This window comes from Sardina pilchardus, chromosome 3 (assembly GCF_963854185.1).
Source record: "Sardina pilchardus chromosome 3, fSarPil1.1, whole genome shotgun sequence".
Lineage (NCBI taxonomy): Eukaryota > Metazoa > Chordata > Actinopteri > Clupeiformes > Clupeidae > Sardina > Sardina pilchardus.
This window is the reverse complement of record NC_084996.1, coordinates 3,562,273-3,574,087: the sequence shown is the minus strand read 5'-3', so window position 1 is coordinate 3,574,087 and position 11,815 is coordinate 3,562,273. Positions and strand designations below refer to the sequence as shown.

At 39.6% G+C, this 11,815-nt stretch overlaps 1 protein-coding gene across 1 annotated transcript; it reads left to right on the top strand.

The window, feature by feature from the left end:
• The first annotated feature begins 1,678 nt into the window (after positions 1-1,678).
• On the top strand, positions 1,679-5,675 carry LOC134076027 (uncharacterized). Its single transcript, XM_062531038.1, has 2 exons — positions 1,679-1,790; positions 3,489-5,675. Exon 2 carries the CDS (start codon positions 3,491-3,493, stop codon positions 5,066-5,068), a length of 1,578 nt encoding a protein of 525 aa, XP_062387022.1. The 5' UTR covers positions 1,679-1,790; positions 3,489-3,490; the 3' UTR covers positions 5,069-5,675.
• Positions 5,676-11,815: the final 6,140 nt, after the last annotated feature.

Here is an 11,815-nt window from a genome sequence, read left to right as displayed (position 1 = left end):
TCATGTAGCCTAGTCATTGTGGGAATGACAGTATGGTTTCAAATTGAAGTTCCCACACAAACATAGTGGATCATTATGTGAGTTTAGTTAATCAACAACTGACACCTATTCCTGCTTATAAGTTTTGAGCATCAGCAATATTGTCAGGGAATGTTAGGTTAGCAATACCTACAAGCTTGCACCGAAAATGAGCCAAACTGTGACTTCAATACTGAGGTAGGCTACTGTATGTAGGCTACTGTAATTGTGATTATACTGTTACACCCTAATGGCTATGGAACTGGGCAGCCAGGACATTATAATTACAACTACGCTATAGCGGCGGTCATAAATATTTGTTATTTATGCATGTACACACACACATGCAAATTATATGCATGTGTGTGTGTACATGTGTGGATGTGTGTGTGCATGTGAGTAAGGTGAGTTTAAATATTCCTAATATAAATGATGACTTTATATAAACTATAACGATGTCATTTGGGGATCACTTTCAGAGTGATTTAAGAATGCTAATGAGAATCCATTGGATTTTAGGCATCACATTCTTCAACACGAGTAAAGACTTTCTGTTGGTCAGTGTGGATGCTTCGTTTGTTATCTTAGTTATCGTTCCTGGTGTGAACAGCCCTTTATTTGGACAACCATAAAAAATAATACAAAGTAATACAATATTACAATATTGACCAAATATGCCATGCCTATTACCCAATACAAACAGGTCACACCATATGATTATGGCCATGGTGAAAGAGTTGCCAGGTATAAAAGTTTTGAAATTCCCCAAGCAGAACAGACCCTGAATATTTTTTTTTGTATATTTTCACGATTTCCATCTATCTAAGAATATTTAAACAGTCATCCACAGTTGTGAATGAGTCCATGGGTCATCAGTCTATCATTTCTCGTGGATGGGTTATGAGCCACTAGGCCTCGACAGACATGAAAATGCCCCCCCGGCCCTTACAAATATGACATAACCATCAACATATTCAAGGCACCATGTTGTGAAAGGAGATGGTAAAACAAACTAAAAAAATAAATAATGCACTGCAAAAAATGTGTATGCTATTAATCTATCAAGATTAAAAAATATTTTATGAGTTATTATTCTTTTCAGCATAAAGAGACTACCTACTGCTTTTTTGTGAAATCATTTGACTCATTTAAGAAGAGTTTGACTCTTCTGAAATTAACAAAGCAAATTTGTCCTAAAACAAGCCAATTTGGCTGCCAGTTCTGTCTTGATAAGACTCCTTAAGATAGCTCCTCATACTAAAACAGTTAATAATAATTTAATGATATTAATATAAGATTAATAAAACGTATTTTTTGCACACATAGTGTTATTTGACTGAGGGGCCCCATTCAAATACAGCATGGGTGAATGATAACATGACATATGATTGAGGGGGCCTATATCTTGTCCATACATAACATAACCTGTGTTATTTGACTGAGTTATCCTATTCAGATATCAGGGGCGGAGAACATAATGATTACACACAGGGCCTGCATGGACCTGGTAAGCCCGTTCAGTAATACATCCCTGTCGTTTCTCCATATAAGGCAAACCCTTGAGATTTGCCTTGTCATCAACATTGAAATAAGTAATCTAAGAGAACCAACCAGCTTCCTATAAAAAGGACTGATTCTGTCTTGTCAAGCTCAGAGATCAGAGGCTTCATCCAAGACTGCAGCAACCTCCAGACCCAAGCACAAGTAGCCATTCAGCCTTCAGCATCATCCACCTGGAGAGTCCCCGCGCCAGACTCTTTGCAGGTCTTCAGGTCTGTACTCAATGTCTGCTTGCTCTGCTGATTTTTTAAAGGAGAAATCTAACAAATTTTCACATATCTCTGTTTCCCAACGTCGCCAAATACTATTGGTATGAAAAAAAAGCTAAAGCAGCAAGGCAGCTATACAGTGCTCATGAACATGCCCCCAGAGTGTAGCGCTGTAGCTGTGTGACTGCTTTAGCTGCTGGTTGCAGCAACTCAAGCTATAGGTAAAACCCATTGTTTACCTTTTTTCCGTTCCGTTCCCACTGGATTTCTCCTTTAACTAACATTTATTGCTTATTTATTATTAAGAATATTGAGATCGATGTTATTACAGTGTACACTGTACACAGCAATGTGACTTCTAACCCATGGCATCAAAGCAAAGTTAGTTTGCAGACCCGTCTTGGATAAGCTTTTGGACAGATAAAACTGTGATTATGTGTTTATGCATGTCTGCTCTATGCATCTTTACTGCAGGGTGTGCATTGAAATGCACAAGATTAGGGATGTGACAATGTACCATGAATTGGCTTAAACCCCATACCAATGTGTGAAGATTTCAACCGGTTGAGAAAAAAAAGAGAAAAAATAAATCCCAATTTCTTCAGAGTATATACGTCAGTGATGATTGGAAATAATAGTTGGAGTTAGATTGATCAAAAAATGATTCTAATTTAGAAACAACCTCATCAGGGAGCTGGATTAGACAGAATTCATATTAACTCTCAGGTGGCAACAAGTTGAGACCTTGTGTTCCTCTTAGTTTATATAAACTAATATGCTTCAATCATGACTTATTCAGTTAAAATTGTGAGAAAATCTGTATTGTGAATTTAAAATTGTGAACCGCACTAAATTGTGAGTTGACTCATGAGGAGCCATAGCACTCAAAGAGTCTCCCAAAGAAATGTATGAGGCCGTAACACAAATATAGCAGTTGTCTACATATATCCCGTAGGCCTACCTTCCTCCGCCAAAAGTTGCATGAATATATATTGTGCCAATCATGTGGTATGCTGTGAATACATCTTGCCAATCATGTTTTGTGATCTCGCAGCTGGATGCGAGGTTCGTGTCTTGGTCTGGTAGCCTTGCGCACAATGCGTTTCTGCCAGAAATAGATACCCAAAGTGTCCAAAGTGTCAAACAATATGGCCGCCATGTGGAGAGGCTTTGATATTCTATTAAATCTGACTTGAAACCAATACAGTATATTTAATTTTTTTATAACAACATTATTTGACTGAAACCATAGCAAATATTGTTTGACACTATGATAATGAATTCTAAGTTATATTGTCCAGTGACTGAATAGCTGACAGGACATATGAAAGCATATCTGAGGTTTAGACCTAGCCTTGATCTTTCCCCTATCCGATTTGTTACTGGTTGAGCCCAACACTACGCCACAATAAAAGCAGTTTTGGTAGTGTATAGAGCATCCTGACAGTATAAGTCCATAGCAAAACCAGTATATTTTACACCTAGAAAAGACCTTGAAATATGTGGTTCACAAGATGTAATTGTACTTGCACAGCACCATAATTGTTCTCTGTTTTAGGATTCTGAATTGGTTTTATGGTAAAAAGCCCTGCACTATGAAACCTGCAATTCCCATACTCAAATAAAGATACATAAAAAAAAAGGGGGGGTAATTGTTTAACTCAATAGCATGAAGTAATTCTTATGTTATGTGTCTTGCAGTCATGATGTCGTTGAGATGGCCAGCGCCAATACTGTTGGCTTCACTGATCTGTCTTTACGGGATGCCTTCCTGTGCCTCATCACAGTATCACATCGCTGACGACCCCAACCATCACATCATCAAGAGAGACTTACCTCCTAACAGTCGAGCCCAAACTGATAAAATCCTAAGTGTTGCAACAACCTCTCTGTCTCTATTTAATGAGGTGATGGGCAAGATTGACACAGAGAAAGTGACAGGTATTATGAAGGGCCTTGCCAGTTTTGCCAGCCTGGCACCCGGTATTGGATCCGTGATCTCCTCTGTCATCGGCACAGTCTTGGTTTTTATCCCTCAAGAGGATAAGGTGCTGAATGAGATGAAGAAAGGGTTTGAGGAAGTGAACTGGAAGCTTAGCTCTATCTCGATGCAGATTTCTGATCTTGAAAAAGATTTGAAATACTACAACTACGCCACTGCCCTACTTAGACACGAGGAAAATATCATTAGTGCCTGGAAAAAGTTTGACGATTTCTTTATGAAGCATGTATTTGACAACGACAATGACAAGTTGGACAAACTCTTTATCGAGTTCTATCAGAACACACATATTGAGAACAGTGTACGCAGCCTTTACCGTTCCCTAACAGTTCCAGTCGGGCAGACGTCTCTCGCCAGCAACTTCAACGAACTGTTGAAAGAGAAGTTTAAATGTGACATTAGAAAGATAGGAAAATATCACTTACATTTAAGCACTTTGCTGTTTAAGGGGATGGTACTTCAGCAGTTTTACAATAGAAAGAGAGGTCTTAACGCACTTGATATAGAAACTAGTCTTGCCCAGCAGTTCAAGACTGTCTTTGAGGCTCAAAAGGCCACTTTGGAATACTGCGAGAATAACTATGAAAAATACCTTAGGGATGACGTGGAGCAGATTGCTAGAGAACTCCATCCTGATGAGAAGAAAGCAATAGCTGAAAATGTGAAAAAGCATCTGGATGGGAAGTATAGTTGGTATAATTGGGTGGTGTTTGTATGCACCAAAGATGACTTAAAAAAGAAAAATGTAATTCTGTTTGAAAATCCGATTGAAATCACAATAGACAATATCATAGTAGCTGTATTCTACACTCTGAAAGCAGAGATAACGAATAAAAATGAAATTACATTCATAGTCGATAAATGCTTTCAAAGCCATCGTAATTGTGAACTTCAATGCAGGCATAGCTTGGTTCCTGATGACGTTTGGATTCCTGAAGGTTGGAATGTCTGGCCTACTCATATAACCCTGGCAGATTATGCCAAAGTAACATATGCCACATATTATGATTATAATTTTGAAGAATACCCAAAACCAGATTACCAAAAGAAGTGTTATTATGATAGATATCAGTATACAATTTCTGTGTATTACTCTCGTAAGCTGCCAGTTGGCTGTAACAAATGTTCTAACAAAGGACAGTGCATGAGGGTGCTGAACTCCAACGAATGGCGTTGTGACTGTCAAGATGGCTATTATGGAGACACATGTGAAAACAAAATCGATACAACAGTGACCAAGAACATTAATAAATTGTTAACACCATTACAGGCCAATTAGCGACTTACAGCAATATCATAACATTTCAGCTATTAACATTTAAACATTTAACATTTAAGATAGCTACAGCAATAGAACATCTAAGCTATTAACATCTAAGCCTTTTAACAGAACTAGCAACAGCAGTGTAACATTTAAAAGTAATAGCGCTGAGGAGACTTGCTAGAAATCACCACAGCATCTGTCAATGCTAGTACTTTAGGATAGAAGTCTTTTTTCCCTTTCCTTCACTCTCTGGACGATGTAACAATGCAAATTTCTCCTTTGGGAGACAATTAAAGGATTATCTGACCTTAGATAGCCTACAACTTTTTTTGTCATTGCAGAGTACAAGTAGGTCTACAAAGACAGTGAAATGCAGTTTGTGTCTAACCAGAAGTGCAGAAAGTGTAATGTGATACACAAATAGACAGTATTGGTTTAGAGTAATGTAAATTAAATATAAATATGTGCAGTGTATTAAAAGAGCAGAATAAATATGGCTATGCAATATGAACAATTTGAACAACATGCACAGATACTGTATGTCCCACCTTGTGATCTCCTGATGCATTTTTTTTGTTGATATCACATAACATATCTAAAATAATTGAAAATGAATAAAATTTCTGAGAAAAAGACAAGAGGGTGTCCAAGATTATATGATATATGATCTGTATTTGCAAATGGCACACTAAGCTATTTTCAGTTTCAGCATATCTTCTGGATCCTCTGAGGGTGCACTCATTTGGGGTGATGTAATTCCAAGAATTTGTTCAGAGTTTGATAAATAAGCGGTATACACAGAATGTCGTTGCAAACGGAAGTTCGAGAGGAACTTTGCCACGCCTCCACTTCCTATAAACCCAATCCCTTAGTCAAGGCTCACCTGCCGGCGCTACTGTAGCGTTGTTCTCGCTCCCAACCCACCACCTCCCCATTCACCTCCCGTTCGCCTCCCGTCTCACTTATGACGGGGGTGCTCACAGAGATCATTCTCACCAAATGCTGCCAGCACATAGCCTGACGAGCCAGACCCACATCAAGGGGCGTCTAGATTTCTAGGCTAGCCAGCACAGCCAGTTTGGTGTGATCCAGCGGGGCACTTCAGGACCCCGGCCAGCGACCTTGCCCAACTTGCTATCTCCGCCTAACTATAATCATACTGTTCTGGGGCCGGTTTCCCGAAGCCTTCTTAACGCTACGTAGTTCGTAACCTCTATCTTAAGCTCTACCTTAAGTACCTCACGCATTTCCCGAAACCTTCTTTGCTACGAATGTCTTTCGCACGTCGTTCGTTGGTAAGAGTGGTCTGGAGCACTCTCAGACCTCTCTTAGCTGCACCAGCAATGTTTCGACTCGCGACGCTAGTCGCCGCCACTGTACCCTACAGCAATTTCCGTTACGCATGCAACTCATATGATACAAAATCACTATTTTGGTTCGCCAATGATTTTATGTAAGTATGCTAATTTAGAAAATAAACTGCTCACAAAAAGTAAGGAAACTTGACTTTGGCCCATTATATCTCCCTTTTAGTAATACCAACCAGTAAAGTGTTTCATATCATTTTTATCGTTGATTTGTCACCTTTACAATGAGGTATAGCTTGTAAGCATAGGGCAATCATGGGATGAGCAACACAAGCAAACGTGTAAGTAGTGCCAACGAAAAATGTGCCAAAATGGCCTGTTATGCTGTTGGAATTCACCTTTGTTACTTCAAGCATTGACGATTGCACTCTCCCACAGAAATGAGGAAAACAAAACATGTTAGGCATACATTTGTTCATTTTATACTCAGTGTCAGGGTCCTCAGTAGCGTGTAGAGGATCCATATGCAGCCACAACAGCTTGGCACCTTCTTCTCATGCAGGTCACCAACCTGGCTACATTCTGCTGTGGGGTGACATCTCCCTAACTCGAAAGACAGACCTTGTTATCATTGAAGGCAATCATCATGCAGTTAGATACCGGGATGAGATTCTGGAGCCAGTGGCAATTCCATATCTCCAGAATATGGGACCAATTGCCATCCTCCAGGATGACAACGCTCGCCCCCATAGAGCTGGGATCATCAGAGAGTACTTCCAGAATTTGGGAGTGGAGAGGATCTAATGGCCTGCCGTGAGCACTTGTGGGATCAGCTTGGGCATGCTGTACGTGCCAGAGTCACCAACAAAACCAGGTTGGCTGACTTACAACAGATCCTTATCGAGGAATGGAATGCCATCCCACAGCAGAATGTAGCCAGGTTGGTGACCAGCATGAGAAGAAGGTGCCAAGCTGTTGTGGCTGCATATGGATTCTCTACACGCTACTGAGGACCCTGACACTGAGTATAAAATGAACAAATGTATGCCTAACATGTTTTGTTTTCCTCATTTCTGTGGGAGAGTGCAATCGTCAATGCTTGAAGTAACAAAGGTGAATTCCAACAGCATAACAGGCCATTTTGGCACATTTTTCGTTGGCACTACTTACACGTTTGCTTGTGTTGCTCATTCCATGATTGCCCTATGCTTACAAGCTATACCTCATTGTAAAGGTGACAAATCAACGATAAAAATGATATGAAACACTTCACTGGTTGGTATTACTAAAAGGGAGATATAATGGGCCAAAGTCAAGTTTCCTTACTTTTTGTGAGCGGTTTAGTTTCTGGAAATGTTTTCATGCAAATAGGAAACGTGCACGCATTTGAAAATAGTTAAAAGCGCTTTATTCTTTGCTTCCCCCCACCGTCCTACAATGTTTAGGCCTAATGTGCGGGCTTGCTGTCATGTTTAATGTTAACCAATGGCACACAATACTGAATGAGGATGTTGGTCAATCAGCTGTGATTAAAAAATGTCTACATAGCCTATTTCAACTAGAAAAGCACAAACCTCCCCCAAGCAAACACATGTAGCCTACGCCTCCTGCATCCAGACGGTGATACGAATCACTCACAAAATTAAATAGTTTCTTCCTTGGGTCATTTCAGATCTTCCCTGGAAATTTAATCGAAATCCATCTTTAACTTTTAGAGTTAGCCTTTCTTGCAAACAAACGGACAAACAAACAAACAAACAAACAAACTAGAAAAGCACTCAGAGAGCGCAGACCTCTGCTTTCAAACATGAAGCGTTCGAATCTTTTTATCCATGCGGGAAACAAAGTAACACACCAACAAACAAACCCAGATGAAAACATAACCTACTTACCTACGTAGATCATTTAATTTCTAGACTACGTTTTTTATCATCGTGTGCTAATAAGTTCATCCACGTTGAAGTTGCGTGAATGTTGTGGGGGCGATAGGCTATTATAAGCAATGGTTTTGGTGCAAAGAACACTTTCATAAGTCTGTCAAGTCTCCGCGTGAAATAAAAAATCGATTTCTGAGCAATCGATGTCACCTAATTCAGCACCTTCATGGTGGACAGTGCCTTATACGTCGGACGTAAGGAGCTTTTCGTAAGAAGACTCCTAAGTGATAGTTCGGGAACCACGACTAGAAAGGTAAACAACTTTGGTAAGTTATACCTTTGGAGTCTTCGTAGCTCGCTAAGAGTGAACGTTATCGGGAAACCGGCCCCTGCTACTTAAATTGCAATATTCTCACAGCAGGTGCAGTTTAAGTCTGGTCCCCTTATTTCCGCCGCAATTATTTGATGTCTGGCTACTTGCCTGGCCTCCGCAGCAGGTCATGATGTCAGGTTAAGCTTCAGGGGTGCCTGACTGACTGACTGTGATGGTATTTGTCATCCACCTACAGCTTGCCTGAATGACAGGCATGAAGTGTTGGTCTGTGCTAATGCCCAGATTACGTTTGTGAATCTGATGAAAGACTGGTGATATTTTAGAGCAGCAGCCATTCAATTTAGTCTTCCTCTCCTCGCTAATTATATCAAAACATACACACAAGCCAAATATGACATAGCACTTGGAGATAAACAGCACCTACAGTTAAGGCCAAAATTATTACCCCGTCTTGTGAAATCAGATATAGCCTAATCCTTTGTTTGCCTACTTAATACATGAAAATTACCATTTCCAAAAATGTGCATAGTTTATATGATTACAAAAGAGCAAAGACAGCCCACAATGTTTGATGATATTTTTTTTTTACTCATGCTCTGATTTGTGACAAAAAAGGAAGAATTTACATGTTTACAATTAGCCTATTAGCCCCCAGGGGCCGGTTTCCCGATAACGTTCACTCTTAGCGAGCTACGAAGACTCCAAAGGTAACTTACCAAAGTTGTTTACCTTTCTAGTCGTGGTTCCCGAACTATCTCTTAGGAGTCTTCTTACGAAAAGCTCCTTACGTCTGATGTATAAGGCACTGTCCACCATGAAGGTGCTGAATTAGGTGACATCGATTGCTCAGAAATCGATTTTTTATTTCACGCGGAGGCTTGACAGACTTTATGAAAGCGTTCTTTGCACCAAAACCATTGCTTATAATAGCCTATCGCCCCCACAACATTCACGCAACTTCAACGTGGATGAACTTATTAGCACACAATGGTAAAAAAAACGTAGTCTAGAAATTAAATGATCTACGTAAGTATGTAGGTTATGTTTTCATCTGGGTTTGTTTGTTGGTGTGTTAGTTTGTTTCCCGCATGGATAAAAATTCGAACGCTTCATGTTTGAAAGCAGAGGTCTGCGCTCTATGAGTGCTTTTCTAGTTTGTTTGTTTGTTTGTTTGTTTGTCCGCTTGTTTGCAAGATAGGCTAACTCTAAAAGTTAAAGATGGATTTCGATTCAATTTCCAGGGAAGATCTGAAATGACCCAAGGAAGAAACTATTTAATTTTGTGAGTGATTCGTATCACCGTCTGGATGCAGGAGGCGTAGGCTAGGCTACATGTGTTTGCTTGGGGGAGGTTTGTGCTTTTCTAGTTGAAATAGGCTATGTAGACTTTTTTTTAATCACAGCTGATTGACCAACATCCTCATTCAGTATAGTGTGCCTTTGGTTAACATTAAACATGACAGCAAGCCCGCACATTAGGCCTAAACATTGTAGGACGGTGGGGGGAAGCAAAGAATAAAGCGCTTTTAACTATTTTCAAATGCGTGCACGTTTCATATTTGCATGAAAACATTTCCAGAAACTATTTTCTAAATTAGCATACTTACATGAAATCATTGGCGAACCAAAATAGTGATTTTGTATCATGAGTTGCATGCGTAACGGAAATTGCTGTAGGGTACAGTGGCGGCGACTAGCGTCGCGAGTCGAAACATTGCTTCTTGCATGGACTCTTGCTTTAAGCACGTGCCACAGATTCACATTATATGAAACAAACATAGACATTCGCTGGCAGCTTTTTGGAGATAGTTTGCTTGTTGTTAATCCTTCACCTCCACAACAAAAGCATTTTCATTATGTAGGCTACAGGGGGGATAAGTAGGCTACGGAAAATTAGAGGGGTCATTGCATTGCATTTTTGCCATATATCCAGAAATCATGTAGGCCTACTAATTTTACTCATATTTAGTAGTCTATATTGTGTTCTCAGTTTAGTAAATCATTCTCACAATATACATTGTTTGCACATTTTACTAAATAGTGTGCTCATTGTACTAAATTGTGCTCTCTTTTTAATGGTTGAAAATTGAGCGCACAATTCAGTGAAACGTGTGCACAATATTGTAAAATGAGCACACAATATACTAAACTGTGGACACAATAGTAGTAAAAATGAGTGCACAATTTACTAAAATGAGTGCACATTCTCTTGACATAAAAAATATCTTGCAATAAAACCTCCAGATACAGTAAGTCACAAGAGGTTTATAATAGACCTCTGAAGTTCCCCTACAAAAAAACTTCCATCTTTGCCCATATAAGGAGAATATAATAGAAGTCATTTTTGTCCACTACTGTGGAAATTCATCTTTGGCCCCACAACAAATAGCACAAAGACTACACACCAGGTAGGCCTACAACATAGCAACACATAGAAGACTTCACAGCAGGTGCATATAGCACACACAAAGTCTGCACAGATAACAGAGACATGGAAATGTGCAAAAAGATTTATCTCAATACTGTAAGTTAATCAGTGTTCAGTGGGGGCAAGGAGTATGAATGATAGAACTCATAGATTATGTTGATTTAGCAAAGTATAGTGGATAAAATATTTCTTTAAAATGTTTCTGCTTGATGCCTGTATCTTCTTCCCGAAGGGAGTCTTTCAAAAGTGTGATAGGGTGGATGTGAAAGGTCCTGAACTATCTGGCTTTCCTCTTAGTGTGAGTTGTGTACAGTTCCACTGCCTCTGGTAGTTCAGTATAATTTTACTGGACATATTTATAATCTTTGTGAGCTTACTCTTGCTCCTAGCCCCTAAATTCCCATACCAGCATGTGATGTATGAGATGACACTTTCCAGCAGACTGGAGGCCATCCTCAGGACTTCTCTACTAACGTCAAAGCTGTTGAGTTTCCTTAAGAGAAACAATCTTTGGGTTGCCGTCCTAAAAAATATGATCTATATGTTCAATAAATATAGGTTATGGTCTAGGATAGTACCTAGATATTTAAAGCTGCAGACAACCTCAACATGTTTGTCCCCAATTATAACTGGCTGACATAGGTTGTCCATTCCTAGTTGAATTTTGCTACCCTAACCCCCAGAGCTAACTTGCAACGCAACTTGCCATAGCTGGTTAGCTTCAAATAACACCGAGATCTCCTTATATGGGCAAAGATGGCAGCTTTGGTTACTTTTTGTAAGCAGAGTTCAGCAGTCTATTTAACAGCAGGGTAA